At 40.6% G+C, this 22,032-nt stretch overlaps 1 protein-coding gene across 14 annotated transcripts in view; it reads right to left on the bottom strand.

Annotated features, from left to right (window-relative positions):
* Positions 1-21,580, bottom strand: part of LOC139380291 (RNA-binding motif, single-stranded-interacting protein 1-like) — a 67,586-nt gene extending 46,006 nt beyond the window's left edge. For 2 of the 14 annotated variants that reach the window (XM_071122869.1, XM_071122868.1), the window contains exon 1: positions 21,342-21,528. In XM_071122869.1, coding sequence (XP_070978970.1) covers positions 21,342-21,413 — 72 coding nt within the window. In that variant the 5' untranslated portion in view covers positions 21,414-21,528. Of the gene's footprint in view, positions 1-9,709; positions 10,089-17,007; positions 17,128-21,341 lie in introns of those variants that run through there. The other 12 variants (XM_071122874.1, XM_071122862.1, XM_071122860.1 and 9 more) reach the window with 12 other exon arrangements.
* Between the last annotated feature and the right edge of the window lie 452 nt (positions 21,581-22,032).

Genomic DNA, 22,032 nt, shown 5'->3' with positions numbered 1-22,032 from the left:
CAACGACTACATTTCCAGCATAGCCTTCTTTACCATCACACTGCCACCCCTACACTTACACACAGGCTTAATTGCATTAGGTTCCAGTTAGAGAGGCATGGTGGAGAATGTAACTCAACCTCAACGACCAGTTCTTTTGAACACTGAGGATCAGCGTGTTTGGAACAATGATATGCCACCTGATTTCTGCAACTTGCAGAATACAAAAAAAAGATATACCCTTTTCAATCGATTGGAAAGAGATGAGTTCTGTAATGTGCATGGAAAATGTATCGACCAGTTCTTCAAGCATTGAATTTCAGATATATTTGGTCTCATTCAGGGGCTTCATTCCAGCTAAACCGAGGGTATGAGTAAGGTCATTTACTGCATTTCTACACAACTAAAAAAAACTCAATTTGGAGAACAGCATTGACTCCAGCCATTATCACCATGTTGCTGTAGCTTCATTCACATCAGTCAATAGGGGACTTAACATTCTACAAACACATGCCATACAATAATTAGCTGCTATGTCAAGTCAAACAGCAGTTTCCTAGCCAAAGCCATCCACTACAGCCATCTTTACCTCTGCAATCTGTTGAGAAAAAGACTTGCTGTTCCCTGCAGCTGGGTCAATGCACTCTCCACAGAAAGGAAGAGGCAAAGCGAGAGGTTTAACTAGACAAAATCTGTCGAAAATAAGCCCAGTGTGTTTCTATGGGCTTATTTTGGACCTAAACTTGTCGCCTGTCTTCCTGCCTTTGGGACAACGACTCCCATTGTTAGGGCGGAGACATGATCACCTCGTCATTATTATACAGGCTCCCGAGTAGTGCAGTGGTCTAAGGCACTGCCTCTCTGTGCAAGAGGTGTCACTACAGTCCCTGGTTTGAATCCAGACTAAATCATATCCGGCAGTGATTGGGAGTCCCATAGGGTGGCGAACAATTGGCCCAGCGTCGTCTGGGTTTGGTGGTCATTATAAATAAGAATTTGTTCTTAACTGACTTGCCTAGTTAAACAAAAATACAGATCTCTACTCTCCATAAAGCTAGTCAACCATACAAACAGCCTTCCTAGGTGTCTGCATGGTCCTAAAGTCAGCTGACTACTAGTCGCTAAACTTCATTTGACATTTAATCAGGATTGGAATGATTTTAGTAGTCTATTTTAAATTGGTGGTGTTGAGCTAGGATATGGTGACTGCCCTACCCAATTGACGCCCCTGATCTCATTCAATGAACATCTGTAAATCATATGGGCCGTATCAAGAGTACCTCCACATCTCAGAGGAGAGCCCTCGTGTGATTGAGCAATAAGCCAGTATAGCATGCTTCCTGTTTGTAGGGCCACAGATGTTTGGATCTGAAAAGCTTGCCCTCTTTCTAAGACTGTTCTGTGAGTCTGACACTGTTTATCACCCCTCCCCCTCCGAGGAATCACAAGAGAGGAAGCTGATGGAATCCCAAGCAATACGTGGTGACAGAATTGAGCAATCGTCAACCTGGACTCGGCCCAAGCAAGAGATCTTCTTCTTCTCCGGTCCACATGCCTTTACTACGGAAACCAACTTGACCTGCTGTTGGATTCATTCATTATTTTCCTTCCTGTCACAAACAGCTCTTTGCCAGGGAATTTTTATGTATGCTGTGAACGTAACTCCTCAAATGAAATGACCTTTTCACAAAGGCTTCTGCAATGACTTTGCAGTTATCTCTGAGGACTGTCCTCAAGAAATTCACTCTAACGGGACTGTTGGCGTTTGAAGGATCCCTTGAGATTTCCACTGTGTTTTCCCTCTATATGGTGGGAGGACAGATTAAGACATTAATCACCATGCAGTGCATGCTTGAGGTCATACTATGTTGGCTAGGGGTTTTGAGGAAAGATAGATTGTATATTACTGAACCATTCTCATGTTGTCTAACATCATGTCTGACAGACGGGCTAGACACTGTTTCCAAAATCGAGACAAAGAATGCAACTAACATAAATGCAACTTTCTTATCCCAATCTGCCCAAATAACCCTGGCCTTTGTCACTGTAAAAAACCAAACATAATATAAACACAATATGTAAAGTGTTGGTCCCATGTTTCATGATCCCAGAAATGTTCCATATGCACAAAAAGCTTATTTCTCTAAAATGTTGTGCACAAATTTGTTTACATCCCTGTTTGTGAGCGTTTCTTCTTTGCCAAGAGAATCCATCCACCTGACAGGTGTGACATATCAAGAATCTGATTAAACTGCATGATCATTACACAGGTGCTGTGGAGCAATAAAAGGCCACTCTAAAATGTGCATTTTTGTCTCACAACACAATGCTACAGATGTCTCAAGTTTTGAGTGAGCATGCAATTGGCATGCTAAATGCAGGAATGATTGTCCATCAGAGATGTTGCCAGATAATTTAATGTTAATTTCTCTACCATAAGCTGCCTCCGACAACGTTTTAGAGAATTTGGCAGTACGTCCAATCGGCCTCACAACCACAGATCACGTGTATGGCATTGTGTGGGTGAGCGTTTTGCTGATGTCAATGTGAACATAGTGAAAGTGTAGCCACGCCAAACCAGGACCTCCACATCCGGCTTCTTCACCTGAGGGATTTTCTGAGACCAGCCATCCGGACAGCTGATGGAACTGAGGAGTATTTCTGTCTGTAATAAAGCCTTTTTGTGGGGAAAAATGAATTCTTATAAGCTGGGCCTGGCTCCCCAGTGGGGGTACCTGGCTCCTAAGTGGGTGCACCCCCAGGCCAACCGCTGGCTGCGTCCCTGCCCAGTCAGGTGAAATCCATAGATTACGGTCTAATTAATATATTTAAAATGACAGATTTTCAGTAAAATCCTTGAAATGGTTTAAATTGTTGCATGTTGCGTTTATATTTTTGTTCAGTATATACAGTGCCTTGCGAAAGTATTCGACCCCCTTGATCTTTGCGACCTTTTGCCACATTTCAGGCTTTAAACATAAAGATATAAAACTGTATTTTTTTGTAAAGAATCAACAACAAGTGGGACACAATCATGAAGTGATTTACATTTATTTACATTTATTGGATATTTCAAACTTTTTTAACAAATCAAAAACTGAAAAATTGGGCGTGCAAAATTATTCAGCCCCTTTACTTTCAGTGCAGCAAACTCTCTCCAGAAGTTCAGTGAGGATCTCTGAATGATCCAGTGTTGACCTAAATGACTACTGATGATAAATACAATCCACCTGTGTGTAATCAAGTCTCCGTATAAATGCACCTGCACTGTGATAGTCTCAGAGGTCCGTTAAAAGCGCAGAGAGCATCATGAAGAACAAGGAACACACCAGGCAGGTCCGAGATACTGTTGTGAAGAAGTTTAAAGCCGAATTTGGATACAAAAAGATTTCCCAAGCTTTAAACATCCCAAGGAGCACTGTGCAAGCGATAATATTGAAACGGAAGGAGTATCAGACCACTGCAAATCTACCAAGACCTGGCCGTCCCTCTAAACTTTCAGCTCATACAAGGAGAAGACTGATCAGAGATGCAGCCAAGAGGCCCATGATCACTCTGGATGAACTGCAGAGATCTACAGCTGAGGTGGGAGACTCTGTCCATAGGACAACAATCAGTCGTATATTGCACAAATCTGGCCTTTATGGAAGAGTGGCAAGAAGAAAGCCAAATACAGGACCATTCTGGAAGAAAACCTGATGGAGTCTGCAAAAGACCTGAGACTGGGACGGAGATTTGTCTTCCAACAAGACAATGATCCAAAACATAAAGCAAAATCTACAATGGAATGGTTCAAAAATAAACATATCCAGGTGTTAGAATGGCCAAGTCAAAGTCCAGACCTGAATCCAATCGAGAATCTGTGGAAAGAACTGAAAACTGCTGTTCACAAATGCTCTCCATCCAACCTCACTGAGCTCGAGCTGTTTTGCAAGGAGGAATGGGAAAGAAATTCAGTCTCTCGATGTGCAAAACTGATAGAGACATACCCCAAGCGACTTACAGCTGTAATCGCAGCAAAAGGTGGCGCTACAAAGTATTAACTTAAGGGGGCTGAATAATTTTGCAACCCCAATTTTTCAGTTTTTGATTTGTTAAAAAAGTTTGAAATATCCAATAAATGTCGTTACACTTCATGATTGTGTCCCACTTGTTGTTGATTCTTCACAAAAAAATACAGTTTTATATCTTTATGTTTGAAGCCTGAAATGTGGCAAAAGGTCGCAAAGTTCAAGGGGGCCGAATACTTTCGCAAGGCACTGTATGTATAAACTCAGCAAAAAAAGAAACTGCCCTTTTTCAGGACCCTTTCTTTCAAAGATCATTTATAAAAATCCAGTAACTTCACAGATCTTCATTGTAAAGGGTTTAAACACTGTTTTCCATGCTTGTTCAATGAACATGCACCTGTGGAACGGTTGCCAAGACACTAACAGCTTACTGAAGGTAGGCAAATAAGGTCACAGTTATGAAAACTTCTACTTCTACTTCTACTGACTCTGAAAAACACCAAAAGAAAGATGCTTAGGGTCCCTGCTCATCTGCGTGAACATGCCTTAGACATGCTATAAGGAGGAAAGAGGACTGCAGATGTGGTCAGGGCAATAAATTGCAATGTCCGTACTGTGAGGCCTAAGACAGAGCTACTGGGAGACAGGATGGACAGCTGATCGTCCTCGCAGTGGCAGACCATGTGTAACAACACCTGCACAGTATCGGTACATCCGAACATCACACCTGTGGGACAGGTACAGGATAGCAACAACAACTGCCCGAGTTACACCAGCAACACACAATCCCTCCATCAGTTCTCAGACTGTCTGGAATAGGCTGAGAGAGGCTGGACTGAGGGCTTGTAGGCCTGTTGTAAGGCAGGTCCTCACCAGACATCACTGGCAACAACGTCGCCTATGGTCACAAACCCACCGTCGCTGGACCAGACAGGACTGGCAAAAAGTGCTCTTCACTGACGAGTCACGGTTTTGTCTCACCAGGGGTGATGGTTGGATTCGCGTTTATCGTCGAAGGAATGAGCGTTACACTGAGGCCTGTATTCTGGAGTGGGATCGATTTGGAGGTGGAGGGTCCATCATGGTCTGGGGCGGTGTGTCACAGCATCATCGGACTGAGCTTGTTGTCATGTTGTCATTGCAGGCAATCTCAACGCTGTGCGTTACAGGGAGGACATCCTCCTCCCTCATGTGGTACCCTTCCTGCAGGCTCATCCTGACATGACCCTCCAGCATGACAATGCCACCAGCCATACTGCTCGTTCTGTGCGTGAATTCCTGCAAGACAGGAATGTCAGTGTTCTGCCATGGCCAGTGAAAAGCCCGGATTTCAATCCCAATGAGCACGTCTGGGACCTGTTGGATCGGAGGGTGAGAGCTAGGACTATTCCCCCCAGAAATGTCTGGGGACTTGCAGGTGCCTTGGTGGAAGAGTGGGGTAACATCTCACAGCAAGAACTGGCAAATCTGGTGCAGTCCATGAGGAGGAGATGCACTGCAGTACTTAATGAAGCTGGTGGCAACACCAGATACTGACTGTTACTTTTGATTTTGACCCCCCTATGTTCAGGGACACATTATTCCATTTCTGTTAGTCACATGTCTGGGGAACTTGTTCAGTTTATGTCTCAGTTGTTGAATCTTGTTAGTTTCATACAAATATTTACACATGTTAAGTTTGCTGAAAATAAACGCAGTTGACAGCGAGAGGACGTTTCTTTTTTTGCTGAGTTTAAATGCATATTTGCAATTACTAGGGAAATATATAAGACGTACAATACCAGTCAAAAGTTTTGACACACCAACTCATTCAAGGGTTTTCTTGATTTTTACTATTTTCTACATTGTAGAATAATAGTGAAGACATTCAACTATGAAATAACACATATGGAATCATGTAGTAACCAAAACAGTGTTAAACAAATCAAAATATATTTGAGATTCTTCAAAGTAGCCACCCTTTGCCTTGATGACAGCTTTGCACACTCTTGGCATTCTCTCAACAAGCTTCACCTGGAATGCTTTTCCAACAGTCTTGAAGGAGTTCCCACATATTCAGTTGTTGGCTGCTTTTCCTTTTCTCTGCGGTCCAACTCATCCCAAACCATCTCAATTAGGTTGAGCTTGGGTGATTGTGGAGGCCAGGTCATCTGATGCAGCATTCCATCACTCTCCTTCTTGGGCAAATAGCCCTTACACAGCCTGGAGGTGTGTTGAGTCATTGTCCTTTTGAAAAACAAATGATAGTCCCACTAAGCACAAACCAGATGGGATGGTGTATTGCTGCAGAATGCTGTGGTAGCCATGCTGGTTAAGTGTGCCTTGAATTCTAAATAAATGACTGACAGTGTCACCAGCAATGGACCCCCAACCCATCACACCTCCTCCTCCATGCTTCAGGGTGGGAACCACACATGTGGAGATCATCAGTTCATCTACTCTGCGTTTCACAAAGACACGGTGGTTGGAACAAAAAATCTCACATTTGGACTCATCAGACCAAAGGACAGATTTCCACCGGTCTACTGTCTATTGCTCGTGTTTCTTGGCCCAAGCAAGTCACTTCTTCTTATTGGTTTCCTATAGTAGTGGTTTCTTTGCAGCAATTGACCATGAAGCCTCATTCACGCAGTCTCCTCTGAACAGTTGATGTTGAGATGTGTCTGTTACTTGAACTCTGTGAAGCATTTATTTGGGCTGCAATTTCTGAGGCTGGTAACTCTAATGAACTTATCCTCTGCAGCAAAGGTAACTCTGGGTCTTCCATTCTTGTGGCTGTCCTCATGAGAGCAAGTTTCATCATATCTCTTGATGGTTGCTGCGACTGCACAATTTTACGGATTGACTGACCTTCATGTCTTAAAGTAATGATGGACTGTTGTTTCTCTTTGCTTAATTGAGCTGTTCTTGCCATAATATGGACTTGGGCTTTTACCAAATAGGGCTATCGTCTGCATACCACCCCTACATTGTCACAACACAACTGATTGGCTCAAACACATTAAGACGGAAAAAAATACCACAAATGAACTTTTAACAAGGCACACCTGTTAATTGCAATGCATTCCAGGTGACTTCCTCGTGAAGCTGGTTGAGAGAATGCCAAGAGTGTGCAAAGCTGTCATCAAGGCAAAGGGTGGCTACTTTGAAGAATCTCAAATATATAATATATTTGGATTTGTTTAACACTTTTTTGGTTACTACATGATCCCATACGTGTTATTTTATAGTTGTGATGTCTTCACTATTATTCTACAATGTAGAAAATAGTAAAAACCCTGGCATGACTAGGTGTGTCCAAACATTTGACTGGTACTGTATAAGTTGGAAATATGGCTCTCTCATGGTGAAACCCTACACTCCAGTATGTATTCCATGTTTATCCTGCACTCTCTGGATGTTTGGGTTTCAGGCATAAATCTCATGTTGGGATCTATAGGGAACAGCAATTTTCATTTCACATCACATTCTTCCGTTCACAGCATTTCACTACCCATGCATCCATGTGATTAATCATTCAGCAACACGTCTCATTTTGTGGACAACAATGTTACAATACTAATGCGTTAAAAAAAAGATTACATTGAAAGTCTGGACACGAAGGTGACATTGACCAATCTCCTATTGAGTTGGCATCATAACTCAATAGACAGTCAGCCTAAAAGACATGAGAAAAAGGAGAAAAAAAGGTAAATGCTGACATCTCTTCTCATCGTTGACACTAACAGTAGAACCTGATTGAAAATCATTCTATGATTTTTTTTTTTTTAAACATGTCCCAAAAATACCATGTATCCAGGTAGCATGCAAGAGGAAGGATCACATGTAATCTCCAGGCTATCTGTCAAAGAGTGTCACATCCAGACAGGTCACTTCGCTTTACAAAACAGTCAACTCTTTCATGTGTTTTCTGTCAACTGTGAAGGTCCCTCAATCACAGTCACCTTTTGAACCCATAACAGATGCATCTGCTAGAGAGGGCGTGTGGTACTGAAAAGCCTTAGCATTGAGAGCATTTGGGTATATGTTGAGAGCCATGTTGATATTTCTCATAAAAGTCAATGATGATGTTGTTGGATTCTTGTGCTTTATGAACATTTCTAACACGTATTTATCATGTATGTCATTTATAGCAATATAATGTCTTCAAGGGTCTGTTTTAACTTCCTATACATGACTTTCATTCTGTTGTAATATTGAAGAGAGAGAGAGAGAACATTTACTGTCTGTTATACTGGAGCTCATGAAATAATCATCTGATATCATCATCAGGCTCCCAACTAGGAAGTGTGCCACCAGCTCAAGCTATTTGTGAACAAAGACAATCTTTGAGGAGAATGCCAGCAGTGCCCTTGGTTTCTCAGTCCCGGCTAAATCCACACACCCAAGGAGAGAAACTCCCTTTTCCGCAGGACTGAAAGCCAGTTTGTTTTCATACATCCGCCTGCCTATTGAGCACCAGGAGTCTGAGGGAGTGTGATGGGGAGAGCCCAGTGTCTTATCAGCATGCTCCAGACCAGCAGAGCCCGTCATATCCGAGCTGGAAATACACTAGGCTTCCAGTAACACAGGCCTCGCCCTCACAGAACTATCCAAGCCCTCAGCTAAAACTAGCCTCTTATTATGACAGCAGACTTGAATAATCCTGAATATGAATAAGTCTTCAACACCATCAACAGTTTCATGTCAAAAATGTTCATCCATATCTAAATTGGGAGAATTGGACGCATGATTGAATTACATTCCGCCGCTTTGCATAAATTTTTACATGTGAAACAGCAACCTACAGAGGCACATCATATGTTCAAAGCTCTCATTCAATTATCACAAGGTCATACCCAATACATTTCTCCATGACCTCAATGTTATCTGGGTGGTTTATTACATTGTTATCGTTTAAAAAAATATGGGATATAGGGTGGTTTATATAGAATCCTTACAGCCTAGCGGTTCAGAGTGTTGGGCCAGTAACCAAAAGGTTGCCGGTTCAAATCCTGGGCGAACTAAGTGAAACATCTGCCGGTGTGCCCTTGAGCAAGGCACTTGGCCCTAATTGCTCCTGTAAGTCTCTCTCGATAAGAGCGTTTGCTATATGGCTAAAATGTAAATATAAAGTGGCCGAATATCAACATTGGTAAGGCACTTCTACTGAACTAGTTCTACATTGGAACACACAGTAGTGAGGACAAGCTCTTGAATCTCCAAAGATTTCAGAAAGTCTCTTGAGAATGCCTTCACTTCTCTAACATATCAAATTAAATGAATTTGATAACATAAACTATACATATAAACCATAAACTAAATTAATTGTTGATTAAAATCCAGGTCAAAGAAAAGGTTGATGAGTAGCTAGATTGAATGCACTGTTAAAGGGCTAAATACACTGACATCAGGACCAACTATGGATATTCTAACAAAATCATTGAAATAAAAACAGCAGCAATAGCCTACTAGTTTACTGAAAGAATACAACGAGAATACAGCAGTTTCAGAGTAACCCACTAATACCATACGAGTAAGAAATATGTTTTAAAATGCCTAGTGAAATTCTGTCGACTAATTCAAACTAAACTTTCTGTTCCTCAATTCTCTCTGGGAATAGGCTATTTGTCCCCATAGGCTGATCAAAAAAGACATGTTTGGCGACATCAACGAGTCAGCTTGATGATGAGGATGAATGCCTATTACATACATTTTGTATAATCAAATAGGCTATTTACCTGCTTACGATACGGAGTCCTCAATGGGTTGCAAGAATTCGCAAAAATCATTATCGGTTTCCAAAGACCCAAGATCGATTGTTTTACTAATTTATTTAAAACTATTTGTATCAAATGGCTGTTTAGGTGAAGTTGTAAATTTGACTAGCTACATAGATGTGTTTGTAACAAAAATAGTATCTTTGCTATACTAAAGCAAAGACTACTAGGTTTACTATAGGCTACTGTAGGCCTATATGGTATACTGTATTTGACATATAGTATCATATACTACCATAAAATATAGCGATGTCAACGTATGCGCGAATTAGTCCGAACTTCGATTTCCCAACCCAGTTTCTGGAGTTCATTGATTTGCATTGAGTCCCCCGCATAACGCTCCTCATTATTTACCACAGCCACAAAGTCATAAACCCCGCCTATATCTACAATTTCTCTTTTTAAAATGTGATTTTAAACCTAACCTCAATCCACACTTTAACCACACTGATAACCTTATGCCTAAAATGCTTATGCTTAAAACCAAATAGCGCATTTTTTATTTCATGTTTTCTTGTCTTTATGATAGAGCCATAGTTTGTGGCTGTGGTAACTAGTGGAAACCCCGCAGAACAGACCCTGCCTGGTGGAAGAAACCATTCCTCTATACGGTATAGGGATAATGACTTCAGTGGATAACATGAAAACAACACTATATTATATTTTTTTCTGCAATTTTCAAGAATATAATCTACTACAATACAGCCTATGGAAGGTGTAAGTACCATTAGCTGGTATAATTGAATAATAGGTCTATACAAGAGACAATGTTACAATGTATTTTTCCCCTTTCCCTACTCTTCGTCTAGTCTGGAATGCATACCAAACATTCCACAGGGTTAGCTATCGGAGTTCATTGGGACGTCCCTACCCTAAACTCTAACCTTAAATTAACCCTATCCGTATCCTTTTCCTAACCTTAACCATTACCTAACCTTAACCCTAACAATTTTCAACTTCAATGGGGTATGGACGTCCCAAGGATCCCTGATAGCAAGGACCACACAGTGCGGCCATTAGATAGTTAAAGGAGCAGGACGATATTTTGACCGATGCAGGACCCATATGTTATTACAATTTTAATTTGAAGGCCACACCATAGTACATTAAACTAAAATGATTGAATTGATATGTAGATAAACAACACTGAAACAAATTGGCAATTGAGGGTTAAATCCATAGGACATTTATAACACAATAATAATACATATTAACCCCTCAAAATAAATATGAATCAGATTGATGAAAGCAGACAAAAATAGCAAACACAGAAAAAAATACACCTGGGAAAATGAAATTGAAAATATATATAACCAATTGAAAATGTTTTCAATTTTCACAGTTCTAATCCAGTAATCGTTACACAGTCTAGGGATGCAACGGATGTGGAGTAAATGTGCAAAGAGACTGCATGCAACAGTAAGGATCGAGCCACCCGAAATTGTAAGTGAAAGGGAGACCCAGGTTTTTAATACAGCAAAACATACACTCAGAGGCAGCACTAGGCTATAAATCGAAACCCATTCACCTGCCAGTCTCAGTCTCTGATTGGAAAACCAACAGTGGTGGTGAAGACAGAATGTGAATTCCTGCTGACCTTCAGTGGTCGTTGCCTTTGTGGTTACATTTTTGACCTATTTCTTGTTCCGCCATGCTCTTTCTTTTCACCTAGTGTGTTGTCATCCTTTACAGATTTCATTCTCCTTCTCCAAGCTGCAATTCCTGTCTTTAAGTAAATCTATTGGTCATCATAGCATCAGCAACTCTCAATGTAATTCCATGGGGGGGTAGAGTGGTAGTTATTTACCCACTAGGCACAGTGTCAGAGCTCACCCTCATCATGCATTTTCTGTCAGGGGCTTTGAACCAACTGCTAATAAGATTATGCAACATCTGGTCTTTTGACCACTGCAAACAGAGCAATGTCAAAATTGGTCTAAAACCAAATCAGCCAAAAAAACGAAAAGGCAATCCCAGTAAAATGTTTCCTTTTGGTTTCAGCATGGGCTCACTTTAAACCTGAACAATAGAGGTGATTTACTAAAAGCTCCAATGAATCTTTCCTTCCTGTTTTTTCCTAGTTGCATTTGAGGTTGTCAAATGGTTTCCTAAAATGACATCAAAACTATGAAATAACACATATGGAAACATGTAGTAAACAAAAAGGTGTTAAACAAATCAAAATATATTTAATATTTTCGATTCTTTAAAGTATACACCCTTTGCCTTGATGACAGCTTTGTACACTCTTGGCATTCTCTCAGCAAGCTTCATGAGGAATGCTTTTCCAACAGTCTTGAAGGAGTTCCCACATATGCTGAGCACTTGTTGGCTGCTTTTCCTTCACTCTGCGGTCCAACTCATCCCAAACCATCTCAATTTGGTTGAGTTCGGGTGATATTGGGGGACAAGTCATCTTAGTCAAATTGCTCGTACACAGCCTTGAGGTGTGTTGGGTCATTGTCCTGTTGAAAGACAAGTGATGCTGTGTATGCTGTGGTAGCCATGCTGGTTAAGTGTGCCTTGAATTCTAAATAAGTCGCAGACAATGTCACCAGCAAAGTATCCCCACACCATCACACCTCCTCCTCCATGCTTCACAGTGTGAACCACCCATGCCGAGTTAATCTGTTCACCTACTCTGCGTCTCATAAAGACAAGGCGGTTGGAACCAAAAATCTGAAATTTGGACTCATCAGATTAAACGACAGATTTCCACCGGTAAGCCTCTTCTTCTTATTGGTGTCTTTTAGTAGTGGTTTCTTTGCAGCAATTTGACAATGAAGGCCTGATTCACAGTCTCCTCTGAACAATTGATGTTGATATGTGTCTGTTACTTGAACTCTGTGAAGTATTTATTTGGGCTGCAATCTGAGGTTAGCTCTAATTAACTTATCCTCTGCAGCAGAGGTAACTCTGGGTCTTCCATTCCTGTGGCGGTCCTCATGAGAGCCAGTTTCATCATAGCGCTTCATGGTTTTTGCAACTGCACTTGAAGAAACTTTAAAAGTCCTTGAAATTTTCCAGATTGACTGACCTTCATGTCTTAAAGTAATGATGGACTGTCGTTTCTCTTTGCTTATTTGAGCTGTTCTTGCCATAATATGGACTTGGTCTTTTACCAAATATCTTTGTCACAACACAACTGATTGGCTCAAACACAATAAGAAGGAAAGAAATTCCACAAATTAAATTTTACCAAGGCACACCTGTTAATTGAAATGCTGGTTGATAGAATGCCAAGAGTGTGCAAAGCTGTCATCAAGGCAAAAGGTGGCTACTTTGAAGAATCTCAAATATAAAATATATTTGGATTTGTTTAACACTTTTTTGGTTACTACATGAGTCCATATGTGTTATTTCATAGTTGTGATGTCTTCACTATGATTCTACAATGTAGAAAAGAGTAAAAAAATCAATAAAAACCCTGGCATGAGTAGGTGTGTCCAAACTTTTGACTGGTACTGTATGTCTACTGCAGTAGCGGTCGCTGCCGTTTTAAGATTATTGAGGACACATTTTTTTATTAGCAATGCCTTATTTCTATTACAGCATATTGGATGACTGTCATTCATAATCCATTCACCAAGTTTAACATTGACTGGTTTAGGCTACTATATGATACTAAAATGTTCTCTATATATGAGGTTGAAATTCATCCCAAAGGTGTTCGATGGGATTGAGGTCAGGGCTCTGTGCAGGCCAGTCAAGTTCTTCCACACCGAACTCGACAAACCATTTCTGTAGACCTCACTTTGTGCCCCGGGGCATTGTCATGCTGAAACAGGAAAGGGCCTTCCCCAAACTGTTGCCACAAAGTTGGAATCACAGAATAATCTAGAATGTCATTGTATGCTTTAGAGTTAAGATTTCCCTTCACTGAAACTAAGGGGCCTAGCTCGAACCATGAAAAACAGACCCAGACCATTTTTTCTCCTCCGCCAAACTTTACAGTTGGCACTATGCATTGAGTCAGGTACAGTTGAAGTCGGAAGTTTACCTACACTTAGGTTGGAGTCATTAAAACTTGTTTTTCAACCACTCCACAAATTTCTTGTTAACAAACTATAGTTTTGGCAAGTCGGCATCTACTTGTGCATGACACAAGTAATCTTTCCAACAATTGTTTACAGACAGATTATTTAGCTTATAATTCACTGTATCACAATTCCAGTGGGTCAGAAGTTTACATACACAGAGTTGTCTGTGCCTTTAAACAGCTTGGAAGATTCCAGAAAATGATGTCATGGCTTTAGAAGCTTCTGATAGGCTAATTTATATTGTTTCAGTCAAATGGAGGTGTACCTGTGGGTGTATTTCAAGGCCTACCTTCAAACTCAGTGCCTCTTTGCTTGACATCATGGGAAAATCAAAAGAAATCAGCCAAGACCTCAGAAAACAATTTGTAGACCTTCACAAGTCTGGTTCATCCTTGGGAGCAATTTCCAAATGCCTGAAGGTACCACGTTCATCTGTACAAACAATGGTATGCAAGTATAAACACCATGGGACCACGCAGCTGTCATACCGCTCAGGGAGGAGACACGTTCTGTCTCCTAGAGATTAATGTACTTTGGTGTGAAAAGTGCAAATTAATCCCAGAACAACAGCAAAGGACCTTGTGAAGATGCTGGAGGAAACAGGTACAAAAGTATCTATATCCACAGTAAAATAAGTCCTATATCGACATAACCTGCAAGACCGCTCAGCAAGGAAGAAGCCACTGCTCCAAAACCACCATAAAAAAGCCAGACTACGGTTTACAACTGCACATGGGGACAAAGATCCTACTTTTTGTAGAAATGTCCTCTGGCCTGATGAAACAAAAATAGAACTGTTTGGCCATAATGACCATTGTTATGTTTGGAGGAAAAAGGGAGAGGCTTGCAAGCCGAAGTTAACCATCCCAACCGTGAAGCATGGGGGTGGCAGCATCATGTTGGGTGGGTGCTTTGCTGCAGGAGGGACTGATGCACTTTACAAAATAGAGGGCATCATGAGGCAGGAAAATTATGTGGATATATTGAAGCAACATCTCAAGACATCAGTCAGGAAGTTAAAGCTTGGTTGCAAATGGGTCTTCCAAATGGACAATGTCCCCAAGCATACTTCCAAAGTTGTGGCAAAATGGCTTAAGGACAACAAAGTCAAGGTATTGGAGTGGCCATCACAAAGCCCTGACCTCAATCCTATAGACAACGTGTGGGCAGAACTGAAAAAGTGTGTTGACCCAAGTCAAACAATTTAAAGGCAATGCTACCAAATACTAAGTGAGTGACCCATGAAAGAAATAACATCTGAAATAAATCATTCTCTCTACTATCATTCTGACATTTCACATTCTTAAAATAAAGTGGTGATACTAACTGGCCCAAGACAGGGAATTTTTACTAAGAATTTTTACTAAGATTAAATGTCAGGAATTGTGAAAAACTGAGTTTAAATGTATTTTGCTAAGGTGTATGCAAACTTCCGACTTCAACTGTAGCGTTCACCTGGCATCCATCAAACCCAGATTCGTTCATCAGACTGCCAGATGGTGAAGCGTGATTCATCACTCCAGAGAACGTGTTTCCAGTGCTCCTGAGTCCACCCGACACCACTCCACCCGACGCTTGGCATTGCGCTTAGGCTTTTTTTCGGCTGCTCGGCCATGGAAACCCATTTCATGAAGCTCCCGACGAACAGTTCTTGTGCTGATGTTGCTTCAACAGGCAGTTTGAAACTCGGTAGTGAGTGTTGCAACCGATGACAGACAGATTTTTAGACGCTACGCGCTTCAGCACTCGGCGGTCCTGTTCTGTGAGCTTGGCCTACCACTTCGCGGCTGAGCCGTTGTTCCTCCTAGACTTTTCCACTTTACAATAACAGCACTTGCTGTTGACCGGGGAAGCTCTAGCAGGGAAGAAATTCAACGAACTGACTTGTTGGAAAGGTGGACTCCTATGAAGGTGCCATGTTGAAAGTCACTGAGCTCTTCAGTAAGGCCATTCTACTGCCAATGTTTCTCTATGGAGATTGTATGACTTTGTGCTTGCTTTTATACACCTGTCAGCAACGGGTGTGGCTGAAATAGCCGAATTCAAAAATTTGAAGTGGTGTCCACACTGTTTTGTATATACTGTATAGTGTATCATAACCGCAGCTAGCTCACCATATTAGCTAAAATAACATCATAGTCAACATAGCTAATATAACTAACGCGTTAGTAAACCCGCTACAATCATGCAGTGTAGAACACGGGTTAGCAGAGCGCTGTTGCGGCTACTGTAGACCTTAATTGCAAAGCAGTGTGTTTCAATACATTATTTGGTGAGCTGAATATATTTTGTATAGTTTTATCTGAAAAGGAAAACTGTTGAAATGTTTAACTTTTTATTTTTATGAAATTCACTGGGGAGGATGGTCCTCCCCTTCCTCCTCTGAGGAGCCTCCACTGGTCTACAGCTTTCAAAGTTATTACATAAAACATATAGCCAACTGTAATTGTTATTTCTTGTGAATGCATTTATTTACCTGAAACTTCATTTATTATTTTCTTTAGGAATTGATACTGACAATGAAATAAAACTAAAGATTTGAGCTGCTGCTCTACGGACTCAAAGCAAGTCTTTCTGTTTTCATGAGGTATGACAAACATCTCACCTATGAGTGAACCTACAATCACAGAAAAGCCTGCGGTGAGATCCAATCTCACACGGCCACAAATCGGTTCTTTTAAGCATGCTGTTTTGACATGATACAGCTGTCTCTGCTGAATCGGCAGAACAAACAAATGATCAGGAAGCAGGCCCCTCCCACGCAGTGCATACCTTTCAATTTCGTTCTGGCTCTATGCCAGATCAAACCCTACAGACACCAGGGCTCTTACACAGAATCTAGCAGCTTGAATAATAGATGACAACTATACACACCATTACAGTGTACATGCACATTTATGGGAACGGTATACATTAGCCTGCAACACCCTTTGATGGTAAGGAAATCAGCTACTTCGTCAGTTAAAAGGAATCAGGCACTCACAGCACATAGAACCATAAGACTGCCCTACGTTTTTCTCGAGCCTAAGAGCAGCTATAAGGTTTAACACAACAATACTTCCTCTGAAAGGCTCACATCTCTCTCCCATCCATTTCCTTCCTCTCCGTTAGCTCGCTCAGAATGTGATCCAGCAATACCACGGAACCCTGAAATTCAAGTGGAGGAAAGAGAGTCCCAGCAGTCCCAGGAAGTCTTTACAAACAGCTCTGTATATTTACCTTCCTGCCTGGATGGAAGGGGTGAGTTAGGGGGCCAAAGCCCCACTGAGGCAGCGACAGAATCATTTTCGACGACTCCCAGCGCGTTAGGGTGGAAACAAGTAAACCACAAAGACAAATGTGTGTGTGTGTCACACACAGGAAGACAAACAATAAAGGCATGGGGGTGGGGTAGGAAAGCTCAACCTAAAGTTCTCATTATCCAAGATTAAGAGTAGATGAATGGAAAGTCTTTCCATACTTCCAAATTCATCAAATTAAAATAATAAAATTAGTCAGTTAGGAAATCTCACACAAAACATTATCAAAGTATTACATTCGATTAGTCTTAAAGGAGACTCTGCAGGCCATCAGGTGTATCAAATTGCAGAGACAATTCAATAAAAGCTTTTTAGAGTGGATGCTACACTCATGATAATGTCCGTCTTGTAACACAAACTTTTACTTTAGAAAAACAGCACTAAAACTACACAAATTCCTCATAATAAAAATGTAAATCAGTCTTAGTTTTGCCAGAAGTCTGCTTTGCAGACAGTTTTTCAACAATAAACAGAGAGGAGCTTGGACAGGACAGAGTTAACATGCTGCACTGTAGATCCCCATGACAGACAGCACTCTGCCCATCTGTCTCCAGCACTCACTGGTCATGTGATGTCTGCACCAAAGGGATGTGATCATGTGGCAAGTGATCTATGTTTGACTTACAGCACAGGGGGATAGAATATCAAACACTGATGTTTTGCTGTCAACAGCACATTGCTCAATCAGAGAGCTTTGGCTTAATTGTTGGTCAGTTGAGAGGGGTTGTAATAGAACATTGCAAACTCACTTGTCACGTTTTTTCTATGCGATCATGATGAAAGACACATTCATATTTGAAGAATGTTTGTAAGAATTCTAAGGACGTTTCATCTAGTGCCCAAAACTTAGCAACGACTTAATGTAGAGCATGCAATTTATTCCAAATGGGAAAAAATATATATTTTCATTTCATACTATCGTGGCCACAAAATAGACCTTTGTTATTTATTGTTTTACTTTGAAAGCAAATAGTGAACATTGACTAACCCACATTCATTATCTGATATTCAGTTGATTATAAGCAGAAATAATGAATATCTGTATTGCTAGAAAATACATGATTGACATGCACTCATTTTCAATACTCTTTCCTATCCCCCGTTTTTCATAATCAATTTCCCCTTTCATGAATTATTTATCGATGAAATAGCCTGATACGAGATGTTTATTGGTTTTCCTCATAAATAAGACATGTTCTCATGAAAAAAGATAATAAGGGCCTTGATGAGAAGTGAAAATGTACGTTTGTTCAACCCCGACTACGCTCTGCCTCCATAATAATTGTCTTTGCAAAGTAAAAATCAACAACATAGATTGCAATATTCCTGCTATATTACGATTGATATTATAACCGTTGTTGCTTTATTTAGTTGCATACTCATTTACATTATTTACACGAGAAGCAATGAATAAGACATGATTACCTTTATGGCCCACGTGTCACCATTGAAACCTTTCTAACCCTGATGGGACTTGTCAATGTATTCTCTCTTTTTATGAGAGCCTCTTGGCAGAGAGAGACTCAACAGCAGGGTGGGTTTTACTGTGCACTGGGTAGGCCATCATTTTGCTCATGTCAAAAGTCGCCAAGAATGAGAATCATAGGAGCACAATGGGTGCTCTTTCAGCCCTGCGCCAACATAAAGAGCAGCACCTCTGTGTGCTGTTCAATTGTATACATTCCGCTGCCAAGCAACTCTCCAAACTTTATTGTAAACATTGTATAGGGCTTTTTCAGGCTCAGCATAATGCCATTGTTCACAGTCTCTGTATGTAATGTCCGATGGCAGTTCATGTGTTCACTTTTCATTGATTAAAGGCTTGTGTTGACAACAAATAAGATTGATTTTTATTTATTTCAGGACTGGGAGCTGTGAGGATTTGAACCGTGATTAAACTTGGAAAAGCTTATTTACGTCAATGTAAACACTCTTTCAGCAGTCAGGACAATCAGTTGTTTCAACTGCAAATCTGTGACCCCCTAGTCTAGCTGTTCAATCCAATACTGGATCACTCACATAGATAGATGTCACTTGCACTGACACCAGTGTTCAAGTACTCGGTTATTAACTTAAAAGCAGCCTGTTCTGCGCCACTTGAATTCCTCAATCACAGTACGGTAGCTGGTCTCCTGCCGAGACAGAAAGTTGCATCAAAAACATGCTCAAATTTTCTGTGCTTTGTCACTGCTTTTCATTCCTGTGACTGTATCTCATAACAAATTGACAGTAAACAAGAAACAATGAATAATGCAATATTTATGCACTGCCTGAATGTGATTACAGCTCTTCTATACAAAATTAATATCACCAAAAAAGACCATAGAATATCACTAAGTGTTAAATGCTTCAAACATCAGATACACACCTAAATAGACGGCGTGTTTACAGCCATGGAGAGAAATCTGTGCCAGGCCCCCGCAATAAGACAATAACAGAGTCATTTCATTTGGATCCCAGCAAAGAGGCCAGCAGGACACAGCAGGACAGTGATAATGTAAACCACCATGTCAGTTATCCACAAAGCAGGGCCCTGTTTGAAGTGGACAAGCCATTTCTGTATTAAGGCCACCCCACACATATCTGGTGTGTCATAAAACAAAGTGAATGGGGCCACATCCCTTTCCATGCGGAAATCAAATGAATGGCCCTATTCTTGAATCAAATTCAAAGAATGAGTCTTTAGTCAATGGAAGAATGGGATTAGAAGGAACAAACATTGAGGAATATTGCACATCAGTAGGAAGAATGAGTTAAGGAAGCATTTTATGACTAAATGACCAGCAGCTGTGAATGCAGGTGATATGTTGACTAACTTTGGCAAATAAGCTAATACTTTCTCTTCAGACGATATCTTCAAAGAAAAGAGAAACCCGTAACCTGCTCTTGCTAGTATCACTTATTTTTACTTCAAATTATATCCAAGTGGTAAATAAACAGCCCATGCATTCATAACACAGCTATAATAGGCTGTTGCTAACACAATGTCATTCTAAAATCCTGTTTAATGTCCTTTTCATTGGATCGACACACTCAGATGTCTATCCCTGTTTGAAAACATATCCTCATTTTACAGTTGCATACTAAGTAGCCTACAGGGCTGGAGCTCTGGGACCTTGTCATTTAATAGGCAGCCAAGCTGATTAAACATGTATGGAGACTAAGTGATGCAAAGTATTCTGTAGGAGCCTCTTGATGATCATACGAGATGTCTGTAAGTCAACTGAGGACTGTCAGTTGACCCCATATACCCTCTGATTTTCAACACAAAATGTATTAATGATGCTATAAAGAATTCTATGAAACCTGACTTGCGCTCTTATGACCATGAATACATACAAAACAGAATATCAAATACTACATAAACCATTCATAATAGTTGAAAAAATTGGGTGTATCTTGATCTAATACTTAAAGGTCCAATGCAGCGTTTTTTTTTTATCTCAATATCCAATCATTTCTGGGTAACAATTAAGTACCTTACAGTGATTGTTTTCAATTAAAATGGTCAAAAAGAAACCAAAAATAGCTTCTTAGCAAAGACCCATTTCTTAAGCACGGATTTTGCTAGGACTGTCTTGGAGTGGGGAGGGGAATACTGAAAACTAGATGTTATTGGCAGTGAGGTTTGGAACTCGCTTTCTTATTGGTCTATTAACTAATTTACTGCCTGGTGACATCACCATCTAACAAAAACGGTCTCTTACACTAAAAGGGCATTATCACAATTTTCACAGTTTCACAGTATCATTCCAACCTCATAGTGTGGAAATATAGATAAAACACAAGAAATTCACGTTGTTGACTGCACTGCACCTTTAATTATACATGGCAGTGTTTAAGGGATTTGGTAATAACAGTAATCCTATAAATTGAATGTCCTTTCTATTAGCTAACCCTGGAGAGCCACAATCTGGCCAATGTGAATCTAAATGATCCAAGTCAATAGTAATAAATAGTAACAACAAATATGTATGTCAGAAGAGTTTGACAGGTGTTGAGATGCACTAAATAGCCTACAGCATTCATTTGTGCTTCAAGTCATAGTCATCTCAACATATTTTCCTGAATATGCGTTTCAAATTACATAAACATAACCCTAACGAACAAGAAATCTTACAGACAAACTAGAGTACAATAATCGGGGCAGATGATGAATAACATTTTCTTATCAATTGTCGAATCTAACCGCGCATTGATCATTTTTTACAATGTAGCTACTTTTCAAGTACATTGAACACTGTTTTACTTTACCTTCGCTTGCAGGTATTGGGGGTAGTAATACGAGTACTGGGGGTACATCTGTTGTTGCCACGCTTTTCCCATGAATATAGAAATATGAACCAGTCGGTTACTTCAATATTTCCGTCTATTCCGTTTTTCCAAAGTCAATTCTCTCGTTGGGGCGGGAGACCTCACCCTGGAACCAAACAGCGAAACAGTGGAATGTCCCAATGTCAGCCAGCCTCAGTGCAAATGAACTGCGTTTCTGCGTGGGAGTTGGACCTGATTCGGGTAATGGGCTTTCTCTGGTGTGTGTACATTCTGACTAGAGCTAATGCTGACCAGTTGGCTATGCATGAAACCTCATTCAGAATAGTTTAAATACAACAGTTTTATGCATTTAGATAATACAATTTGTAGTTGAAGATACAATAACGAAGTTTCAGTCAATGATGAATTGGAATTCCATAGGCCTATAGTTACTCTCCAGACATCAGTCTCCGATGTTGGACAAGTACTCACCTTTTCACCAGCAATCCAAACATTGCCATGTGACATCAATAAGTGAAGGATCGACATTTACAGAATGGTTACTTTGAGGAAATTGAAATGCTTTTTCAATTTCAGTCAAGGGGAGGGTTTAGTTAAGTGATAATGCCAGAGAAGCCGGTGTTTTGGGGATATATTGGCACGGGTGTTCCTCTCGGGCTGGCAAACCGTG

Source organism: Oncorhynchus clarkii, chromosome 22, assembly GCF_045791955.1.
Source record: "Oncorhynchus clarkii lewisi isolate Uvic-CL-2024 chromosome 22, UVic_Ocla_1.0, whole genome shotgun sequence".
Taxonomy (NCBI): domain Eukaryota; kingdom Metazoa; phylum Chordata; class Actinopteri; order Salmoniformes; family Salmonidae; genus Oncorhynchus; species Oncorhynchus clarkii.
Note: the sequence above shows the minus strand (reverse complement) of the source record. Positions and strands in the feature narration are given on the sequence as shown.